The sequence below is a fragment of the Mustela nigripes genome, chromosome 14 (genome assembly GCF_022355385.1).
Source record: "Mustela nigripes isolate SB6536 chromosome 14, MUSNIG.SB6536, whole genome shotgun sequence".
In the NCBI taxonomy this organism is placed as follows: Eukaryota; Metazoa; Chordata; class Mammalia; order Carnivora; family Mustelidae; genus Mustela; species Mustela nigripes.
Genome location: NC_081570.1, coordinates 82,747,769 through 82,772,710, shown reverse-complemented (window position 1 = coordinate 82,772,710; position 24,942 = coordinate 82,747,769). Strand labels below are relative to the sequence as shown.

The window sequence follows — 24,942 nt, the reverse complement described above, 5'->3', positions numbered from 1 at the left end:
AGTTAGTGATGAACAGCATTCCAGCCTTGGCATGACCACCTCTGGGCGTGAGAACTACCTCCCGGCAGTACATCCCAAAGGACAGAAAACGAGAGAGTTAAAAGGTTGTTTCTTATGCTATGCTACATTGGATTCTTTGTAAATCCAACTGACTGGATCTGATTTTTTACAGCTGTACTAAGGTTTGCCTGATGTACAGTGAACTGCACATATCTAACGTGTCCAATCTGGCCATTTTTGAAATACATGTATACCTGTGAGGCCATCACCACATCAAGTTTATGGAAGTAGTCGCTGTCCCTAGAAGTTTCCTTGTGCCTCTTTATAACCCCTCCCTCCCCACCACTCCCATCTCCACAAAATGATGGGTATGCCGTGCTTGGAACAGTGCCTGGAACGTAAATCGCTTTCCTTGAATAGATGCAAAGTGAGTCCATTTGGAGAATTAGCTCTTAGATTGACATTTGGTTGATTGCTCCATCTTTTCTAGGTATGCAGTGCTGTTCAGAATCAGGATTTCACTGTCATCCAAGACTACTGCACTGGCCTCAGAGCCCTGCTGTATCTGAAAAGCATTGAAGAACTACAAGACTGGGATGGGCAGAGTCCAGCTACCGTGAGTCACCAGAAAGGGAAACCAGTTCCCCGTATTGCGGAACTCATGGGAAAGGTATGGGCTCACTTCTCCTCTTGTCCTTAAGAACTCTACCTCGGGTGCTTTCTACATCAGGTCTTGTTTTCCTTCCCACTATCTCATTAACAGAGGAAACACAGTGCCTTTTGGATGTTATTTCTGTAGTGGAATCGTTCTGAAGGAGGCTTGATTACAGCTATATGATAGGTCTTTGAGTTACATTTTTATAAAACCAATATAACACAAGGTCATGTAAAGGAAAAAAGATTGAAGTTTGTAGTGTGAAGTGCCTCCAGATTCTTGCTTACTGTGGTGATGACTGGCATTCTCTCCAGTGGGAGGCTGGGGATTTCTTTATTCTTTAACAAGCTCTGGAAATTATAACATTACCTTTTATTTTCAAGACAATCAAATCACTGGAGCCCTGAATAATATGATGAAGTTTTTAAAATTAAAATCTAATCAGTATCTTTTGTAACTGCTTCCGCTATGTGGTTAAACCTGGGCTCAAAAGGTTATGTCCCAACTTTCTCACTAACTGCTATTTTCAGAGAAATATATACTACATTTACATTTTGTATAATATAGTGATTTTAGCAAATCTTTTCTAAAACAACATTCAGCATTTTGCCTTTGTATTTCCTTTGTGTTATTCTAAATAGACAACCATTGTCAGAAGACGTTTCTTGAGTCCTGAATGAGGGGAGGAAAAAATTATAATTCTGAGTCTTTTCAGCCTGTCACTACATCAATAATTAACATTAAAAAAAAAGAAAGGCAAGTATAAAAAGATTCTTTAAGGAAGCATTTAATAATTCAAATGAATCTTAACTTGAAACAGGTCACATGAAAAAGAATGGAAAACAAAAACCCTGGCTACCCTGCTTTGGATGGCAGGAGTAGAGACTCTGAAAGAATGAGGGAAACATCATATAACTGACTTGGATTTGGCTACTTCTAATGCAAACTATGACTCCCCTCCCAGATAGCCAAAAACAAAGGCTTCTTGAAAAATAATGTACGTGATTGCAAGTCCAGGAATGAGAAACAAAAGGGAGAAAGAAAGAAAATCTTACAGTGAGAGAATTCCTAGAAAATATCGTGATGAATGACTCCATGAGTGGCAATCAAACAGAAAAGAGAGTGGGTGGCATTAATATTTATAATATTGTAATTAGCAAGACTGCGCCTAAGCAGCATTATTAATGTAACTAATCATATTATCATAAACTGAGTCTGCAGTATTTAGACAGTGAGTGCTCTTGCCTTTATCAATGACCATCCATATCTGGAGGTTGTTCACAGTGTAAAAAAAAAAAAAATTTTTTTTCTCACAAATAACTTTACACTCATTCAGTGTAAATATCCCAAGTAAATTGGTTCTGACACAGTAGTTTTGATGGTTTATGACCATTCCATAAAAGCATCGTCTCAAATTCGAGCGGTCACCGTGTAAGCTGAAATGTTAAGTAGGCACATTGTACTGTGCTGTTTTGTCTTTAAAAGACTTCCATGCTCATCTCAAAACTTACATATTCAAATAAAAGATGAATAATGGTGGAGACACTTGTGTCAATGACATAAGTGGAAATTGATTTTCTGATAGATGGAATCTAGATTCTGACTTTTTTTTTTTTTTTTTTTTTTGGTGAGCCCAGACTTCATCAAAATCGTGTCTTTTTCAGCATTATCATTTTAAAAAGGTTTTTTTTTTTTCACATAGATTTTGCCTGTGTGATTATATTGGCGATTCAGTGCTCAACCCCAAGTTGAGGAAATAGCAGTTGGTCTGGTTATAGAGATATGCTCCTGGATACCCCAGTGTGGGCTGATGTGATCAAAACAACAGAGGATGGTCCCCTTGAGCTTAATGTCCCTAACAGTGAATCAAAGCACACTGGATCCAGGGTCGGGGGGGGGGGTGGGGGGGTGCTTCTTAACTGTTCCTTCATGGTGCTGCCGGTGTGGGGCGCCTATCTTCGAAAACAGCTGGGATTGTTCTCTCATTAGCTGAAGAATAGGATTCCGTTCTTTGCAGTGTTTTCATGTTACAGGGAAAACAAGATAGTGTAGACCCTTTTCAGAAGGACCTGCTAGAAGTAGCTGGCTTCTTTAGGCAGGAAAAGATTTGTTCGGCAAGTACAATTGCGACTCTACTTAATCTTTCACTCAGAGGTCAGGCTAGAATAAATTAGAGTAGAAATTTAGAAGAAACCAATTACAGTACAGTGTTTGAAGATGGAGAGAAATGAGATGTTAGCTATGGAAACAAGGATTTGGCCAAATTAGTTGTGTTATCTTTTAAGTAATTAGTATCTTTAATATACTCTCCCTTTGCATACCCTCACTTATTAATTCTTGAAACTTCCCAAGCGATGTTTCTTTAGGTGGCTTTGAAAAGGCAAGAAGTCAGGCATTTATAGTTTGCTCTGCTCTTATGGTGCAAGGTGTATAAATCTGTACCTGCAAACATGAGAGCAGACCCCATACGAAGAGCTTTGCACACCACAGAGCAGTGGGTCTCAAACTGCTGGTGCTTAAAAACCATGTGGCACACTTGTGAAAAATGCAGATTCTCTGGCCCCACTCCCAGAGATGCTGACTCAGTGGATCAGAGGTGGGTCCCAGAACCCATCTTGTTCTGATGGACAGATCCAAGGACCCACATTGCCAAAAGTAACAAAGAAGAGAATAGCAACAGAATAGCGTTAGAGACTGAGAAGTGAGCTGTGAGCACAACACAAGCTTTTCTTAGTGGAGGAAGCCGGCACTAAATGATGTTGAGCTAGAGAAGAAGTGAAATAGAAAATCAGGCAAGGAAGTCCAGAGAAGCAGTGAACTAAGATCTGAATGGCCAGTGCTCTGAAATTACCTGATGAGGAAACTGGGGCAGGGAATTAGTGCAGCAGTTAGGTCCAAGGCAAAAAGAATCATGAGGACAGAGATGCTTTGCCATCAAAGATGGAACATCCTCAGTCCATGCAAACAGTCAGCAGTAAGGAAATCTGGGAGGATAAGGAAGCAGAGGCTATTCCCAGGATCTTCGGAAAGGAGGGGTCTCTGAAGCAGAGTGCCCACTTGGTTTGTACTCGGTAATCTCAAGGCCTCCTTACCCCTAGTAACAATCTAGGCAGCTCAGTGAAAGTGAAGTGGTCATTTGCCACACACTGGACAGAGGTTCCTAGCAGAGACCAAAGTCAGACTGGTGGGTTTGCATGATGTTTTGTTACTTAACTAGGTGAGCAAGTTGGACAAGTTAATTAATCTCTCCAAATCTCTTTCTAAAACTATCAAAGGAAGATAATCACAATCTAAGTCCAGAGTCCCTCATTAATAATTCTCAAGTCAAAAAGTCCTGAAACCAGGTGTTTCATTTGCCAGCAAAGATGACCTGAACTGATATGAGACTATTACTAATTTTTGTTTAATTCTTTTTAGAGTGAACATTTACGTGTTTACTGCAGAGAGACTAATGTGTTTGATTCCAGGTTGCTAACCCACATCTTGCTGGGGTATTGAGTAAAATGTGGCGCACTCACCATTTTACTTTTCTAAAGCACCCCCTGAAAATTCTGAATTCCGAGCTGTTTTTGGCCCCAAGGGTTTTGGTTAAGGGGTTGTGAAGAATATTTAATTGAGACTATCACTGCAACTATAACTTTATCCACAAATTCTTCTTTAGAGTTGGAGGCAAAATATCTATTTTAGTGATATCAGAAAATGAGATATTAGTATTTGGAATTTTTAGATGTGGCAAATCACAGTATGTTGAGATTATTTGCTTGGGAAATATGAAAGAAATTGGATGCTCCAAAATTAGAACAGAAATTTTGCAATCAAAAAAATGGAAGGAAATGATTTCACCTTTTTTTTTTTTTTTTTGGTGCTTAAGAGGAGAGTAGGATTCCTAAACAAGAGCCCTCGAAAGGGAAACAGTACAGGCCAAAACTACTGATTGGTTGGGATCTGCATGCATTTTCACTTTCTGTTTCCTATATCTGGAATGTCTTTCCTGCTCACTGAAGAGAAATTTGCAAGAACCCCCTTCTCTTTGAGTTATTCTTTGAGCTCTACACCAGAATTAATTTCTCCTTTTCTTCAGCCTTAGTTGTAACAAGTATCACACAGCATTTGGATTTTTAAATGTCTTTTTCCTCTACCAGACAGCAAGCCCACTTCCCAATTCCTTCGACACCTACTGATACACAGTAAGGACTCAGTAAACGCCGCTTTTGTCAATGAATGAACTCTGTAAGAAAACAGCGAAGTGGTAGCATTAAAAGCCAGTAGTCATTTGACTTGCCAAGCCATTGCTTCCCCCATCGCAGCAGAAATGAAATGAGTGTAAGAAGGAAAAAATAACTTTGAACTTAAAGTCCTAGTTCATGTGTGAGCCTAGTTTTGTAAAAGGAGTTGGAAAGAAGTCAGAGTGGAGTGAGGTGGGCAGGTCAACAACATTTATTCCTTCGTAACTTAGCAAAATACCTCGAGTCTAAGCTTCTTGAGGACTCAGACCACACACTGTGTGCCCGGGTCTGACACGACATGTACCACTAGGAGCAGTGGCATGGTAGCTGAGTTGCTGAATAAATATATTGATCCATCGCTTATTTATTGTAAGGTGTACTGTAAATGTCACTTCCTTGGTGAAGTCATCTACGACCCTCTTCTCTGTCTGGGAAAATTGAGTCCCTCATTTCTCAACTAGTATTGCAGTTATTATATTACCTTCTGGTTATATGTCTTCTTGTTCATCACCGGAGTTATTATGAGCATCTTGAAAACAGAGACGATGTCGTATTTATACTTGAGTTTTCAAGCACCTAGTACAATGCTGCATGGTTATAGGATTAAACTGCACAAACTATCTGCAGTGTCCTTATTTGGAAGGAAAAAAGAAAGGCAATTTATTACTAAAATTCCAGCCAGTCCCTTTTAAGAACAGCAGAGATTGTAGAAAGAAACAACAAATATGCCAGATTACTTTCAGTAGGTATTAAAACATGGTGAAATATACATCAGTGCTTTAACCAGTGAATATAGTCTGTGCTCATTAAAAGGCTTTCATTAGGATAAAATCAGGAAAACTGTCATTGTGTTTGTATAGCACCCCTTGAAATAAGGCTTTATTTTGATGACAGAAACAAAAATATGTACATCCATTTGACCAGATACATCATTCTCATGTCATTTTAAAGCCACAAGTGATGTGATTTTATAAAACTATTGCTCTCTGATTGTAATATTTTATTTTTTTGATATTTTATTTCTTTACTTGACAGAGAGAGAGAGAGAATGGGCACAAGGAGGGGGAGCAGCAGGCAGAAGGAGAGGGGAAGCAGGCTCCCCATAGAGCAGAGAGCCTGACGTGGGGCTTGATCCCAGGACCTTGGGACCATGACCTGAGCCCAAGGCAAACACTTAGTTGACTGAACCACCCAAGTGCCCCATGATTGTGCTATTTTATATGTAAATGTATAACCATCTATTTATTTGTTTCTGACATGTTATCCAACACAGAGAACAAAGAACTGTCCAAAAGGACCATATGACGTCATGAGCATGACCTTTACTAGAGGCCTAATAATCCCAGTCTTAGAGGCAAAAGAGCAGTAGTACCTCCTCTTCACAACTTTAAAAGTTTTCTGTCTTCCATGCTATTTATTTTTTCATGCTTTTCCTTTTTCCAAATTGTGATACAATTTGCAAGAAGAAAAATGCACAGGTCTTAAATGAACCATTTGATGAGTTTTGACAAAAGCATACATCCATGCAGTCCTCACTTCTGTCAAGATAGCAAACATTACCAACATCTCGGAAGACTTCCTTCTGCCCCTTCCCAGTCATTATCTCTCCCACCTCTCCACCAGCAGAAGTAAAGATAATTTAGTTTATATCGTCATAGATTAGTTTGTTCATCTTCTGTAGCGTCATATAATTAGAATTCTAGAAGATGTATGTTTTTGTGTGTGTGGTTAGTTTCACTCAGCACAGTGGTTTGGAGATTCATCCCTGTTGTTGTGGATGTCAAGTAACTCATTTCTTTTTGTGGGTGAATAATATTCCATTGAATAAATATATCACAGTTTGGCTATTCATTCAAAATGCCATTTGAGCTGTTTTCACTTTTCCAGTATTAGGAGTATGTTCAAAATAAGCATTCAGGCATAACTGTTTTTGTGAATACCTATTTTCATTTCTCTTGACTAAGACTTAGGAGTGTAGTGTCTCGGTCCTAACGGGATGTAAGAGCTTTAGAAGAAATTTGCCAACAGATTTCATAGTGGTTGTACCATTTTATACTCCTGCCAACTGCGTGGGTGGGTGTTTCAGTTCTTTCACACTCCAGCCAACATTTGGCATTCTCTGCCTTCTCCATTTGAACCATTATAGTACATGTCCATTGGTATTTCATTGTGATTTGAATTTCCATTTTCTTGAAAACTAATGATATTAAACACTTCCTTATTTTTTTATTGGCCATCCATATACCTTTTCTGTTAAGTACTTATTCAAATCTTTTGCCTGCTAAAAATTGGGTTTATTTTTTTACTGAATTTTCTTTACGTATTCCAGGTTCAAGTCTTTAGATGCAGAAAAAGCATTTAACAAAAATTCAACATCCATTCATACTAAAAACCCAGTTATAGAAGGTAACATGCTCAGTCTGATAAAGGATATGTATAAAAAACTATACAACACAAATCATATTTAAATGGTGAATAAATAAACTTACTTTTCTAAGACCCAGAACTAGGCTGGCATGTCCACCTTCATCACTTCTATCCAGTATTGTACTGGAGGTCCTAACTAGTGTAGTGAAGACCTGAAATAAATGGCATCCAGATTGGAAACCTACTAAAACTGTCATTTGCAGATGGTAATATTGAATACATCAAAAATCCTCAAAAAACTGTAAAAACACCATTGAAAATCAGTAAGTGAACTTTGGAAAGTTTCATGATATGAAGACAATATACAAAGTCAGTCGTATTTCTAGATGAACAATAGAAACAATGAACAACCAGAAAATTAAATTTTAAAATTTCATTTACAATAGCATTTAAAAACCATGAAATACTTAGCAACAAATTAAAATGTATGCAATATCCACACACTGAAAACTATAAGGGATTGCTGAGAAAAAATAATGAGAAAAAAAATCAATGGAGAGATAACGTTCTCTCCAAATTAATCTGTAGATATATAGCACAATCCCACTCAAAATCCCAACACATGTTTTTGTAGAAGCTGACAAGCTGATTCTAAAATTTTCATTGGTATTTAAAAGAGCTAGAATAACCAATATGGTCTAGAAAAAGAACAAAGAGGATTTGAACTATCTGCCTTTAAGTTTTTCTATAAACCTACAGTCATCAAATAAGCATGTTTTAGTGTCAGGATAGACAAATAGATCAATGGAACAGATAGAAAATCCAGAAATAGACCCACACACATATACTCAATTGATTTTTCACAAAGGTGCCAAAGCAATTCAGTGGAAAAAGGAAAGTCCTTTCAATAAACGGTGCTAAAATTAATGGAACCTCATATTTTCCTCACACAGGACATAAGAGTAGTTTTAAATATATCATAGACATAAAAGTATAAAAATTTTAAAGAAAACGTAAGTAAATAGCTTCATTATCTTAGGATAAGGAAAAATTTCTTAGATAGGATGCCAAAAGCACTAACCAACAGGAAAAAAAAATTGATAACATTTCATCAAGATTAACTTCTGGCCATCAAAAGATACAGTTAAATAAATAAAAATTCAAGTCACAGAATGAGAGAAAATATTCATAGTATTCACATCTCACGAAGAACTTGTGAACACAGTAAATGTATATATAATACTTAAAACATGTAAACTGGAATAATATGAAATAATTTAATTTCATCAGAAGTATCTGGAAATCTTAAAATAAAAAGTCCATGATGAGGGACACACCTGTAGGCTCTTGCAACTAACCCTCATCCATCTATGATAACATTTTTTTTTTCTCTTTTCTCTGATACAACTTGCAGAGCTAGCCCAGAAAAGAGGAAGTGAGGGAGATGAAAGCCACTTTCCTTCAGGTTTATCTTATAGGCCTGTGATTCTCGTCCATGTTATTTTTTCCCAGTGCAGCTTTGAATCACTGTAGTTCTTCTTTTTGAGGCTTTCAGTTGTGTACTTTATATTATTAGAAAACTTCCAGATGACATTTTACATTTCTATCAGTTACTTGGGTACTGATTGAAACAGGAAGCAGTATTATTAAGATCTTTTTCTTTGACTAGCCAGGTTGTGTGGGGATAAATATTTTTATTGATGGAGCTCACTTCATAAGACATGTCAAAAAACAAAAACAAAGCAAACAAACAACAAAAAAACAAAAGCACCAGTTCCTGGGGGTTCAGATTCAAGAATTACCAAATCAGAGTCTACTGCATGGATATTATGGGGACTTAATTACATCTCTAAATATCATTAGATGGTTTGAGTAGTATCTTAGGTAGAATGCTGAAATGCCAAGTATCCTTTAACAATAGGGTAGACACCTGTTTGTAAATGGTGATTAGTCCCACTTAGAAGGAAAAAAAAATGTTGAATAAGATTTGATAGTCCCTTCTTGTAGTTCTGAGTTTCTAATCACAAAGAAGTCCGTGTGCTGTAGTGAAAAAAGAGCACAGTGTTAGAGTCTAGTAGGTCTAGAATTCAGGCTTAATGGCTTACTTCTGGGTGAACCTGGGCCAGCTTAATGAATCACACAATCCTCTATTCCTGTACTGGCAAATTGAGATAATGATATCAGTTTCACTAGTACTTTGTGAGGATTAGAAATCACATATATGAAGTGCATAACACATAGCAAGCAGACATTCAGCACATGCCTATTATTGTTATTGTTCATTCTAAAATAGATGATGGAGAGGTAGCTACAGAGCCACATAGATACATAAATATAACACAAATAGACATAGAGAAATATTGGGGTAATTTGTATATGTGATACTTACACGTTATTTGTATAGTTTCTTTTGACTGTTTACTGATAACATGATTTTGCTAGCTTACTTTGGTTTGATCTGGTCAAAAGCTTGCATCTTTGTCCTTTGAAACACTCCCTTTTGGAAAAAAAAAAAAAAAGCTTCTAAAAATTCAGAAGTGTTCACTTTCCAGGTAAAATTTGTTAATTTGGAGTTTGGGCAGTAATATAGCATGAGTGGTCCTTCCTTCTCCTAAAATAGGTAGAAGGGCCGAGTCTATTACTGTTGCCAAATCCCAGTAGCAATACCAGAATTTAAAGTGAACCATTAGGGGATATGCTGGTAGGAGTCTCTCATGTTGTAGAATGAGGTAGTTTTGCATTTCTTATAGCCAAAATAGTTTGTGCCGCTATCAGCCTTCTCATAATGGTCTCTCTCCCATCTCTGGGGTAAGTGGGTCTATTTCACAGGGCAACTCCACGATCAGTTGGTAGTGGTGGCTGGCAACAATATATAGAAGAAGACTATGATCCAAAGCCAAGTCCAGCAGAGTTGTGTGATCAGGTGGCAATGCCCCCATCCGCATGGACACAAGACAAGACCTGACAGGATATAGCTTCTCACTTCCCTGAGTGTGGCGCACTGACCACTTGCCCACTGGCCAATCTAGAAATTGCACAGCACTGAGCTTTGCTGTCTCCATAACCACTGCAGCTGCTTCTTTGCAATGCTCCACTGTATGTCTGAAATAAAGTGTAAACCAAACATTTTTACTGTTCTGCATCATCCCACCATGCTTTGCTTCATCCATCATGCTTTTAAAAATCATGATTTCTTATTTCTCCTCATTCATAAACAGGTATCTAATTGCCAAACACAAATGTGATTATTCTTTTGTCACTTTCATGAAAATATACAGTTAAGTGTAATTCCTCATATTCCATCAAATATACTACTTTAATCAGAATGCACCTTATTGATATTAATTATACACATAGAACTTGTGTAAAAGTACTTTCCATCTTCAACATACTTAGCCACATTAATTTTGATGTTACTTTTACACCAGGAAAAAAGAAAACTTAGGATTTTTCTTGTTCTGGGTGGAGATTGAGGATTTATAAAGAAAGCATTACTATCAGCATGTAAGATGAAATTTGAATTCAAATACTACCCTCGAACCCATCCCCTACACTTCCTCCTAAGAACTCTACAAAATCAGTGCACATTTATTGCAAACCAGTTAGCTTTCTTCCTAATCCTGATTTTATGGAGTAAGGCAAAATATCTCTGGTGTAATGCTGAGCTATGACCTTGAGATTCTCCCTGAGGAAAAAATATATATTTGTTTTATCTCTGTTTAAGCTCATCTGCCCACTTGAATAAAGGGAGCATTAGATAAAAGATATAATTTTCTGCTAATTAAAGGGGTCAAAGAGTCACTTTGGTAATGTAAAGAGTCAACAGAAATTCTAATTAAGTCAGCTTTATGCCAATTTGTTCTAAGATTTGAGGGAGGAAAAATTAAGTGTCTACATTTCGAAATTAAAAGGGGGATCTGATTTACCCCCCAAAATAAATAAATAAATAAATTTTAAAAACATAATAAGTTAGTTAGTGTTGTTGTTTGTTTTAGCTTTCAAATTATACGGATCATAACTGCTATTGAAGAGATTTACCAAAACCTTAGAAGCTTAGGAAGGATAGGCCAAGATATCTTTAATTGCACTGAATGATTATCAGTCTTGTAGTTAGCCAAATCAGTTCATATATCCAGATGAAATATCCATCCCTTTCCTCTTCTCCTTAGAAACATGATCACTCTGTTAGGTTGCCCATAATCAATCTAGTTAACCACCTAATATCTCAATCTCAATATATTTTGTGTTGTATAGCTACTAGAAGTGATTTTATTACATGACTCAGATCCATACCCTATAATAGTGTGTGCTTTGTGGTCACAGGTGACGCCTAGAAATGTGTTTGAGATACGACTACAGCCTACACAGAAAAATGTGCAAATGCTGCTCAGAGAATCCTTTGGTTTGCAGCTTCAGGCACCTTTGTAAAGTTGTCTCACTGATGGAAATGCCTTGAAGACCTCACTCCCAGTCCCTCATGCCTGCTGGCCGATGTGCTATAGATTGTTCATGGCAAACACCGTCAAGATTATGCCTTTTGAAGATTTGTTAGTATACATCTTTAAAGCATTTTGCTTGTCTTCCCTGCTTCTCAGTTTCATCCCATGTCATCTCAAACTATAGAACCTTCTCTAGATCCTCTTCTGGCAGTTCATTTCAGCATGCACCCAGGCCATCTGAGCTGTACAGTGTCACCCATCAAGCTAGTGATCTTTCAGAACCTAAATATAGCCAAGTCTTTGTTTCCATTTAAAATAGATCCTGAGTGAAACTTATGACAGTAAACATAGCATTTGTGGTAATCCAGGCCTCCTAGGAAGATAATTCAGTACTACTCTATACAGTCTTTATTGAGATACAGAAGAAGCCTGCTTTAAATATTCTCTTACTCTGTTCACATGTTTGGTGATGGTGGTAGGCATTGGTGGTGTCCACTAACATTTTCTGTTTCTGTAGGAGAAGCAAACTCCTTGCCTCTTGGCTATTGCATGTGACTGGGTGACTTTCTTTAGTTAATGAAATGTGATAGTATGTGATTCTGAGTGGAAACATGGAAGCTGGCACTCGATTCTCCATATTTGCTTCCCTTGCCTCAGTGAACACCACAGTCTCATGTTGAGAAGGTGGCAACATAAAATGGATGACCTAATTTCTGAGGCACCACTTCTAGGACATCTGAGATAGCAGACTTTTTGTGACTGAGAAACCAACTTTAACTCTGTTAAGTCACAGAGATTTGGGAGTTGATTGTTACCACAATACTATCAGTTGGTAAGTATTACACAGAGTTCCATATAACTTGTACCTGCCACCAGAGGCACTGATGGCTACAGAAGCAACCCTTTGAAAAATTATAAAATGGAAACGCTCATCTTTAGTGATCTTCACCTTCCTTTCTGCGTGTGGTTCCACATGCTGGAAACCAATTCCATAATGCAGTTTTCCATTATGTCACTCCAACCGGTGTCCAATTTCTCTCATGATAGCAGAGAGCCTTTCTTTCTAAACCATACAGTGAAAACATTTATTCTGACATCCAACAGCCAGGCTAATCCAATTGAGGAAACAGAGCATAGCATGTACCTTACATAACATCTTTCTTGTTAGTAATAAGGACGTGAGCACCTTATGTGCTTTCTCTTAGCCACCATTTTCTCATCCAAAAACTTGGGATAATAATATATATCTCATAGGATTGTTGAGAAAAACAAGTCTAAATTTCTTCTGAAAGAAAAGTTGGGTTCTGGAAAACGTCATCTCCACTCACTGTCTCTCATTCCTTACTGGTTTTTCTATCTTCAACCCATCAAAATTAGATCTCTACCTATCCCCACTCCCCAAATCACTAGAACTGCTCTTGCTGAAGTTGTCAGTGATTTAGTTCTCACCAGTAGTTTCCAAGTCTTTACTAGGTCTTGTTATATTCTACAGTTGACCACTCCTTCATATTTGAAATTTCTTCTTTGATTTTTAAATACTCTTTTATTCCTGGTTCCTCCTTTACTTTTTTCAAGCAGACAGTTGTTAGCACCTAGCATGTGCCAGGCATCGTGGAGGCAAATATTAATAATAATGTAACTGCCCTCCCTTAAAAGGATCACAGACTACCGTGGAATTAGACAACTTAAGAGTTATTTATAACATAGTGATAATTACAGTGATAGATATGCACAGGATAGTAGGGGTGGTGGGGTGTTTGAGAACATTTTCCAGACCAGTCTGAAACTTAAGATCTGTAAGTGTAGGAAGAATACCTCAGGCTAAGGCAGAAAGCATGGCAAAGTCCTGGACATAAATAACATTTCTGTGTGGAGACAACCATCTTGGACTTGATCTTTAGGACCCCTCCTCTCTTTTTTTTTTGGCCCTTAAATACTAATATTTCCCCTATTCATGGCTCTCATGTTACTATATGTGCTTCTCAGACCCATGAAGCCAATTTTACTCTCCTTGTTGTCATCATCCACAGTCGTGCTCTCACCAAAGACCTCCCTCTGGACCCTACACACCCATCTCTTCAGCTTTCTGGTGGACTTTGCCATGCAATAGCCCTGCTCAGTGCTCTTCCTGCAACCTAGGAATAAAACAACAGTAGTGATTATCCATGACAATTATATAAGCACTTTATAATTTACAAAGCACTTTGGCATACATTATCTCACCAGCTGCTTCCTTAATGTAATAGCAGCAGTGGGCAAAAAACCGTGTCACTGCCAACAGCGCTTTTCTGACCTTGGTCTCCCAGCCCCACCTACTAAAAACATGAGAGCAGCTGGATGGGAGCTGATTAGAGGCTGGAAGCTGACCTTGTCTGGGGACCAGGGGAGTATGACAGCAGCAGTTGCCACCTCCACCTTCTCCATCTCCGTAGGGGCGATAGAGCAATCCAGAGGTTTCGTGGCAAAACGTGGGAGGCTGCACGGAGCAACCAGGATTCTCGTGAGCTGCCTCAGTGCAGGCTGAAGATGGCAGGCATCAGCTTGTGGGAGGTTAAGCGCTTATCCACTCTCCCCCACTTTTCTGATTTCTTATTTCTTACATGCATTAACTATCATTTTGAAAGTTTCAGTGGGTTAATTAAATTCTTCTAGTGTTGATGCTAAGAAAGCTGAAACATTTTCAACTGAGATTGACACTACTCAAGACATCGGCTTCACTGATGTTTGTTCAGCAACACTCCAATATGTCACAGGATTGCTGAGAGAACATCTGAGAGCTATAATGAGCTAAAAGTCAAGTACAGGGGAAAATGTGTTCCAGACTGCTGCAGATGTTCTCAAATCAAATCATATTTCTGTGAAATGCCATATAGAATATTCAGCAATTGAAGGATGCAACATGAAAGGACAGTTCAATTGATTTGCACTGTTTTAAAGTTTTATTTAGACTAAATTATATGAAATCTGGTGGCTTTTTTTTTCACTTTGAATCAATTAATAAGAGATGCTCTTGATCCTAATGAGCTTCAAGGATAATATTCTTGTGCTAACAGGAATGTATTAACTGGTTAGGGAGGAGTCAAAACCTAGAAGGGGGGGCAGTGGAATAAGGGAAACAAATTAGAGTCTAAGGACAGACATTCCATAGCCCCACTTTCTTGCCTTTATTCCTCCTTTATCCCCTTGGCACCCAAATTGAGCAAACCTCTGTTTAATTCACCAATATCCTGATAAACCTGTGTTTACCACTGTGTTGACAGTGGTTCATTCTCTTCCTCCTGGGCAACCTAAAGGAAGCTTAGCAGGAGTAGGTCAAGGAAGTATTCTGACAGATGCATCTTTTGTTGTCACCAGCTTATATTCATCACACAGGCGGTCTTGCATTTCACCATAGTTTGGATAGTCTGGCCTATGATTAGGGGCGATACTGTCCTAAGTGAAGGGTAGCACAAGGTAAGAACCAATAAACCCATTAAGAAAAAACAGAAAATGGTTAAGTGACATTAGAAAGTGCAGTAAGACAGCACCATGAGATACCACCCCACAACCTGTATAATGGCCAAAATTTAAAAGGATTGACAATATCAAATGTTGGCAAGAATACGGAGCAACTAGAACTCTTGTACTTTGCCAGTGGGAATATAAAATGCTACCATGACTTGGCAAAACTCAACATTTTCTTATAAAAAAGCCCAACAGTTCCATTCTCAGGTATTTATCCAAGAGAAACAAGAACACATTTCCATAACATCTGAAATAGATGAGTTTTAAAAACAGTATGTTAAGAGAAGGAAGCCAGACACAAAAGAATACTTACCAACTCATACCATTTATGTGAAGTTTAAGGGTAGGAAGAAAAAAATTATATCATTAGAAATTACAACAGTGGTCCATATCTAACAGAGTGGAGAGCCCAGATATGGACCCTCAACTCTATGGTCAAATAATCTTCAACAAAGCAGGAAAAAATATACAGTGGAAAAAAGACAGTCTCTTCAATAATGGTGCTGGGAAAATTGGACAGCTATGTACAGAAGAATGAAACTCAACCATTCTCCTACACCATAAACAAAGATAAACTTGAAATGGATAAAAGACCTCAACATGAGGCAGGAATCTATCGGAATCATAGAGGAGAACATAGGCAGTAACCTCTTCGACATCAGCCACAGCAACTTCTTTCAAGACATGTCCCCAAAGGCAAAGGAAACAAAAGCAAAAATGAACTTTTGGGACTTCATCAAGATCGAAAACTTCTGCGCAACAAAGGAAACAGTCAACAAAGCAAAGAGGCAACCCTCGGAATGGGAAAAAATATCCGCAAGTGACACTACAGACAAAGGGCTGATATCCAAGATCTATGAAGAACTCCTAAAGCTCAACACACACAAACCAGATAATCATGTCAGAAAATAGGCAGAAGACATGAACAGACTCTTCTCCAAAGAAGACATACAAATGGCTAACAGACACATGAAAAAATATTCATCATCATTAGCTATCAGAGAGACTCAAATCAAAACCACATTGAGATACCACCTTATACTAGTTAGAATGGCCCAAATCAATAAGACAGTAAACAAGTGTTGGAGAGGATGTGGAGAAAGGGGAACACTCTTACACTGTTGGTGGGAATGCAAATTGGTGCAGCCACTTTGGAAAACAGTGTGGAGATTCCTTAAGAAATTAAAAGTAGAGCTAGAGCTATGACCCTGCAATTGCACTACTGGGTATTTACCCCAAATATACTGATGTAGTGATAAGAAGGGCCGTCTGTATCTCAATGTTCATAGCAGCAATGGCCACAGTCACCAAACTGTAGAAAGAACCAAGATTCCCTTCAACTGGACACATGGATAAAGAAGATATGGTCCATATATACTACAGAGTATTATGCCTTCATCAGAAAGGACGAAAACCCAACTTTTGTATCAACATGGATGGGACTGGAGGAGATAGATTATACTGAGTGAAATAAGTCAAGCAGACAAAGTCAGTTATCATATGGTCTCACTTACTTGTGGAGCATAAGGAATAATACAGAGGGCATTGGGAGATGGAGAGAAGTAATTTGGGGGAGTTTGGAACGGCGGGTGAACCGTGAGAGACTGTGGACTCTGAGAAATAAACTGAGGGTTTTGGAGGGGAGAGGGGTGGGGGGTTGGGTGAGCCTGGTGGTGGATATTATGGAGAGCACATATTGCATGGAGCACTGGGTGTGGTACATAAACAATGAATTCTGGGACACACACACAAAAATTAAATTTAATTTAAAAAATTTTAAAAAGAAAAGAAATTACAACAGTGCTAAGTAGAGCTTAACCGGGATAAAATACAAGGGAACTTTCCAGAGTGGTAGATATGTCCTATACCTTGGTTGGGGTGACAGTTTCATGGATAGATCTATTTGTCCAAATTCCTCCAACTGTGTGCTTGCAGTCTGTGTAGCTGTACTGTGTGTGTATGTATAAATATATCAATTAAATTAATTTTATTTTTTAAAGCATACATCAAACTCTGACAGAAATTAGAGGACAAGCATTCAGCATACTTTTAGGGACAAAGTGAGACATGTCATATAGGAAATACTAAAGACATTTTTTTATGTCCAAATTACTTTTAATCAGGTAGCCTTTGGGAACTAAAAATCTTGTGAATTTAACCACTGGAAGAGAATAACTGGTACCTTGATAAAAATCTTGGCTGGAAACCAGCTTAAAGAAAATGGATGGCTGGGGGCATAAACAAATGTATTTTCCTCTGCCAACTTGCGGGCAGCTGGATGTGGAATTGAAGTAGTTTAGGCCTTGCGCATCAGGGAGACTGGCTGGGACTTAGAAATCAAGAAGGGGAACATCTGGCTTCTTGAGAAATGACAAAGGTAAGGGAGGTGGCATCACAATGCAAATGAGAAGCTGCTTCTTAAAGATGGAAAATTTGATTAGGTCCTTTGGTAGGCTTTCAGCTTGCTTTGCTTTGTAGGATCAGCCGGTGCCTGCAGCCTCTGTTAACAAAAGCTAGCCTTGCCTGAGGCCACAGCTCCCAGAACGGAAGCCTAAGTTGATTGCTGATAGGGTGTTGCATTGTAGGTCTAGGTGTTTTCACCCTACTGGTCTACCTACCCTCATGCAAACAAACCCAGTGGGGCATTTGTCTGGAAGCCTTAAGTCATATACATTTCTAATGCTTTAACATATGCACTGACATCTTCTCTTGCAATAGCTCTCTTATTATTTGGTAATAACATTACAACTATGGAAATAAAGACAAACTCTTTAGGCTGAGTTTCCATTCACTCAGGTACATTTTGTTCATTTTCTGAGGCACTACTATTGCAAAGTTGTAAAAACTCCAAAACTATATTTTGATTCTGGTATTTTTTTTCCTTCAAGTTTCTGCTTTTTACTTTCTATTACCTAAGATGCATCTCCTACAAAATTATGGCTGGAAACAAATATCACATATCTTTTTTGAACTCACATAATTTTTGTGAAAGATTTGATTTTTGGTACTAATTGAATTTATTTTACATATCTCTGCCTAGCGTAAAACTTTGAGTTTGGATGGTAGTACTTTAAATATATAATCTAGTCATTCAACAAACATCGAGTATATGTTACATGCCAGGCATTTTGATAGATAATTGAGATTGAGTGATGAATAAAGATAAACCCTTTATCACTGAGGGACAGTCAACTGCAAAAAATCGTGTTACTAAAAAAATCATGCTTTACACAATTATGTATGCTTATACATGTATACACACATTTACGTGGGTGCCTGCATGTGTGTTTGTGTGTGTGTATTTCCCCATTTTACAAAGGTAGAAACAGGCTTAAAGAGGTTTCATTATTGCAGTGGAAACAGGATACAAACCCCATTCTGTTTATTGCAAAAACTGTACCGTTAACTACTTAACTACTGTTCATCTCAACATAACTGCTATTATGATATCAGATTTATGGAAGCTAAAAGGAACAAGTGTTCTTCTCAACCTGGGGCATCAGGAGCAAGTATAAAGGGACAAATGAGCTGTGTCTTGAGGGATGAAACAGTATAAGTTTTATGTAAATGTCCTCATTAATTCCAATCTATAAGCAAATGGCTGTGACCAAGTGATCACTTGTAAAAATTGCTACATTTTTATTTACGGTGGTAAAAGAGTTATAAAATCTGTTAAGTAATTAATCCCATTCCCTGATAGGGCACAGGTTTCGTTCTTAGTTTGTGCTTTTGGGAGCTGTTGTCTTTTAGCATACATCCCATCAAATCTTTGTGAGTTTTGCCTTTACATTTCCTTCATCTGTGACGGGAAGATTCTATTAACAACCCTGGCACCTTCCATTAAAGTCTACAACTTCCAACTGCCAGGAAGGGATAATGAAGTGATAAATTTAATTTGCTACCAAAATATGTAAGGCAGAGATATCTAAGTGAATTTATAGCGTTAGCTATGTCTTTCCTCTTAGCATTAACAAAAGTTTTATGGCAGGTTATCAGAACCAGTGCAAAAAGAACAAATATATATGACTTTCCTTACACAGAAGTCAGATCTATAACTCTGTATCAAATCATTTCTTTCCCTCTTCTTCTTAGCATTTCTAGGTTCATCAGAACTTAATACAATAAGTTTCAAATATTTTTTTACTTGGAGAATGTAAAAAAAAAAAACAAAAAACTGTTAACCAGACTAAGAAACACTTTTTACTCATTAATAAAGGTCCTCTGAGGTTTATAAAACATGTATCCCCTTCTCATGCCCCTGCTAGACTCTAAGGGCTACCAAGGAAAGTAACAACACCGTCCATGTGGGATCGTGACAATGAGGGTGCTTCAGATTCTATGGGGCACAAATCTACTTTCCCCTCATTCTTTAACTCTGTGCCATAGTTGTAAAAATGATTCTTTAATTTAAAAACTTGTGTATATATTGCCATTTCAAGAATTCCTTTTTTCCAGTGAACTTTAGCTCACAGGATCTCATCTTTCCATGTCTTGGCATTGGGATTGTTCGTGGATTGCAGGGGGCCATGGGTGCACCCATTGAATGCAGAGCCAGGATGTTTTGCTTCTACCATTCAGTGATGCAAGTGTCCCTCTTGTGAAACAGACAGAGCTGTCAGATTCAGTTCTTGACTTCAAGGTTAGGTGCCCGAAGAAATGTAGAATTGATCACTAAGATATGATAATAAAAACAAGGTACATTCAAAGGGCTGTGATGTTATACTCTTTCGAGGGCTTTTTATGTCACCTACTTGAATCCTTGCAACAATTCATATCAGGTTTGAATCACTATTCTCTTTTTCCTGTTGAGAGAAGACAAACTTGGGAAGGTTAGGAAAGTTGTTCAAGTTCCCTTGCTGGTAGGAGCAGAGACAACATTCTATCCCAGGTCTACGTGTTCACAAAGCCTGCACGCTTGCCTCCTACACTTCACTGCCTCCACTTATTATCCTGTGCAGAGGATCATTGGTTCTGAGGCTTTAGATTTGATTCTTGGTTGACAGATAGCAGATTAAGATTCTATTAATCTTTGGGCAAGAATGTTGAACTTTCCACCTCTCTTGCAGTGACCTGTGGCAGTCGATTGTACTTGGAATTACACGAAACCTGCTTGCTCACTTGCATTTGGGGGACTCAGGATGAATCAGTGTTTTTGCAGGCATGTCACCCCCTTTCCTCAGGCCCTTAGCCACTGACATCAAGAGCATTAGATGCATTGCCATCCCGCTAGCTGGGCTGATCCTCCCCACACACTCCTCACACTCTGTTTCTTGGCGAAGGTCGTGGGCTCGTCTCTTCTTCCTTCTGTTCCGTCCCTTTATTCTGGTTTACTTGAGTTTTAGCTCCTATACAACAAATCCAGTTTGGGTTATGAATTCATGTATTTATTTATATGCATAAATTTCCCCCACCAGTTACCTTAATGAGCCTAGCCCTTCTGGTCTGCTGATTTATGTCTTTGAAAGTGAGATAAAGAGAGCCAGAGAGTAATGGAGAAGAGCATGAGGAGAAGCCTGGATCCCAAGGTCTGCGTTGTGCTCCCCCCGACTGCTTCGTCCTCCCCCGCATTGGGCCTCCCCTTTAGCAGCTGCAGGGTCTATCTAGATATGTTTAGATGTCTGGCTGTATGCCCAGCCAAAGTTTTGATGCCTTGTTCTTCTCTTAAGTCACCTCAGTTTCATATAAAATCAGCCATGTAGGCAGAAGCTAGGTATTCAAATGGACTTTAGATTCTTCTGTGTTAAGTAGCCTCCTGTGGGCGTCTAGTGGCCTTTACTGCCCAGGGTACCAGGCGGTGGTTTATACTTAATGGCAAGCAAATGCTTAGGTACACCTGCCAAGGATGTTAGAGCTTTTTGTTGCTATCCAGGCACAGCTTCCATTCATACAGTACTTGTAATATAAACATCGTGGTGTATGCAGGTCTGTAGAGAACTAAAAGCAAACCTGTAAGTGGTATCTGAAAGTATTCTAGCTCTGGATATGGGTACTCTCTCCTGACTTAAAATGCTTGTATATTTCCTGTATGTACCCCTCTATGTTCCCCTCTGGAAGTTTCTAGAGCATACCTAGCCTCACATTCTTGGGCCACAGAAAAATTCCCAGAACAGTTATTTAAATTTTTTCCACTGTTTAGTTTTTATTGAGTGTCATAAGGTACAACATGCCAGAGCTGTGATGGGGTGAGGTGAGGAAGTGGCAGCAGTTGGGTGTGGAGTGGAGAGCTCCAAGGTTGACTTAGAGGAGATGTTGGTGTAGTGAGTATATAAAGTCAAACGACAGTCCAAGCCAGAGCACAGTTGTGCAAAGGGTTATACCCCCAGTCAACATCAGAATGTATTTTTGAAGTTTTCATTTGTGATACCAAATAGATACAGAATGTAGGTTAAAACAGTATAATCTCTGAGTGATGATTACTTGCTATAAGGTGAGAAGAGTGTATTACAAGAGGAAAGTGGCAGTGCTTCAAGATTTAACCCAATTCATTAAAAAAAAAAGCATATATCTGATCATTACCACAGACATCTGTAAGCACATCTTTATATTAATGGTATTTCCCCCAAATGTTTTGCCTTCAAAAGAAGTGGATGCTTCATCCGAGACAGAATTGTAGTACAGATGCCAATATGTACACATTTTGAGTTGGAAAGAACAGTAAATTATGGATGATACTGTTCCCATCAGCAAATATTGACTCTTTAGAGCTACCAAATGAAAATTGTGGTGATTAGACCATTCCTTAGAAGAGTTAATTTTGAATTTTAAAATGTTTACTGGTGACAACAAAGTTGGCAGAACTGTTCAACTCCTATTTTCTTTCCATTTTTTTTTCCCCCCACTAAAATGAATAATCTCAATCTGGAAAGAGAAGAACACAAATCACTACATCAGAACTGAAGCCCTAGCTCTCTGTGCATTAATTTAGTCAGATAATACTTAGCCACTTCAGATTCAAGTCTCCAGCCCCACACAAATGTCAAAACCCAGCTACTGGTTATCCCTGTGAAACCATCACACACAGGAGAAATGCCAAAATCTTGAAAATGAAGGGAAAAAGTGTGACTTCTGAAAATTTCTGAATGTTGAAGTTGAATGTGGTAGGGGAATCTAGGTAGGAGACCTAGAAAATATTAAACTCATTGTTTTAAAAACATATAATTATAAAAAAGGTAAAGGAAACCCTGTTCCTTTGGCAGTAGGATTTGTCTAAAACAATGCACATGGGCAGGTGGAGAGGGGAATGAAAACCCAATCTAAACAATTCATGCCAAATGAACCCAATTTCCTTTTGATGCATTTCTAGGCAATAGATAACAATTGCTAACTTTCTCTTGGCTTTTACTAAATACCATGTGCTGGGCTTAAGTTTCCTCATTGAACCCTTAGAGCAACCTGTGATATTAAGTCTTACGGATATACCTACTCTTCAGATGAGAAAAACGGAGCAAGGCTAGCACATCACTGAGCTGGAATTTGGACCAAAGAGTAAATCAGAACCCGAACCCCAGACCGTTCCACATCCTTCTGAAAAGCACAAGAAGCTGTGGCTGATACAGTGTACCTTGATTTCCAGAGGATGTCTGACAGATGACTGCACTAGCCTGTTGGATGCTGTGAGGAAGGCAGTCACAGAGCTAGATAGGTATTAGGCCTCATAATATTCTCATTTCCCTATGAAAAGCTCAACTCGCTGTTTGGGACATACCACACTTAGAAAAAGAGTTCATGTTCTCAGTCCCTCAGATTTACAATTAGAATCTGTGGATATGTGATATCCACTGTAGAAATCTGTCACCCAAACTTGAAAACATTACTCCATCAGGATATGATAATTAATTAAAATAATATATTTATGAATAGTCAATGAGAGCACAGCCCCTCTGAAAAAAAAAAAGGCCTAGAATTTTTCCAGAGACTAGTAATATGAAAAGCTATAAACTTGAACACTTTAGGTTTAGCTAAGTTAAAATGCGGGATGTTGGGGTGCCTGGATGGCTCAGTCAGCTCCACGTCAGGCTCTCTGCTCCATGGGAAGTCTGCTTCTCCCTCTCCCTCTGCCTGCTGCTCTGCCTGCTTGTACACATGTGTTCTCTCTCTCTCTGTCAAATAAATACATAAAATCTTAAAAAAATAAAGTGCAGCATGTTTAGTCATTAGAAACTGTAATATACCTTTATATTATAATATGAAAAGGCTTGCTTTGCTAAACAAATCGTTAGTAGAAACATATTTCAAGAAACTGTTTAACCTACTTAAGATAATTAACAGCTTTCGAGTATGCTATCAAAATTCATATAAAACCAACAATGAATGTGCTATTTTAAATGAGCATTTGGTAGCAATTCCTTCCAGTGGATGTACCTGAAAATGGGTTTCTTTCCTAATAATCTATAAATCAGACTATTCACTGAGTCAAAAGAACCCTTCACATAATTCATCCAAATTAACTGTAGACTTTCACAGAATAGAGAAAGCACCATATTCACTGTGGATATAATTTGATCTCTGTTATATAGTCATTGTCTCATTCTATCTGCTACCAGAAATCTTTCATTAGTTGCTTGCTGATCTTACTCTAGAGGCTTGAAGTAATTATGTCCAAGAATTGTACAGTGTCAAAACATGGTGACTTACAGGAAATGGCGCTTTAATTTTTTTAAATCTAATACTAGGACACTAAATAAACCCAGGGAGTATATAAATATCAAGTTGATATTCCACAGAAGTATATATTGTGCTCTTCCTGTGACCAAATGATTTTTAACTTTTAATCTGTTCTAAAACTTTTGATAAAAATAGACTTTCCATTGGACATCTTGTGAAATTAAAAAAATAAAAGATTTTCCAGTATAAAGCCTTAATGTATAAATCTGTTCATAAACAGCCTCATCTGAAGCATAATTCTATATTTTTATAAATTCAAACTTTTGCTATCAGAAATCTTTCCATTTCCTAATTTCACACAAATATACCCTACAAAGTGATTGAAAACATTGTGGTAATAAAAATAAAATATAAGGAAACTTTCCAAAACATTCAAATAATACAATGCCTAAATAATATTCCTGTACCTGCATTAAATTCTGAGTTTTTAAACTTTTTAAAACACAAGTTTTGGTCCATACGGCAAATCTCTGGATTTTCTTTCTTATGTCTGGAGAGTTCTCAACTCAAACTGTAAATTCTGGCAGGTAGTTTCTGCTCCCTATGAACTGAGAGAAGAGGGAAGTTTGGAAGGAGCAGGTTCCTGGGTTGGTCAGCTGCCAAGAGCCGAGCGTACAAGTAAACCACCAATCATCTTAAGGAAACCCTCAAAGGAAAGGGAACTTTTTCCCATTTGCATGAGACGTCAGTTTTACCTTTGTAATCTGCCGCTCTTTCTTAAGACGCGAACTCTCTGGATCAGAAGGAAGTGAGTATTGTCAGCTTGTCCCTTCCCCGCTTGTTTGGGGTCATCCCACCTTCTTCTGCTCTTGTTCACCAGACTCCGTATATGATGCGTCTGTTTGGCTGTTGTCTTTCCATTTGGAAAATCATTTTTCACATGGTGTAGACTTCATGTGGAATGAAAAATGGAGGAGGACACCTCTATAGCTTCCAAATACATTGCTGGCTATTGGCTGGCTTAGGAATACCCTCAAATCCTTCATGACTGCAGTTGCTTTCGGATGGCGAGAGTTCTTCTTTATAGTCTTAATTTATCGGAGTACTCGTATTTCGTAGGCTTATGTCAGTGTGGCAGAATAACGGT

General features: G+C 38.2%; 1 protein-coding gene across 4 annotated transcripts in view; it reads left to right on the top strand.

Moving 5' to 3' along the window:
- The window catches only part of DPYD (dihydropyrimidine dehydrogenase), an 833,094-nt gene that overhangs the window by 710,542 nt on the left and 97,610 nt on the right, over positions 1-24,942 (top strand). For all 4 annotated transcript variants that reach the window (XM_059375481.1, XM_059375484.1, XM_059375483.1 and 1 more), the window contains one exon: positions 491-670. In XM_059375481.1, coding sequence (XP_059231464.1) covers positions 491-670 — 180 coding nt within the window. The remainder of the gene's footprint in view (positions 1-490; positions 671-24,942) is intronic.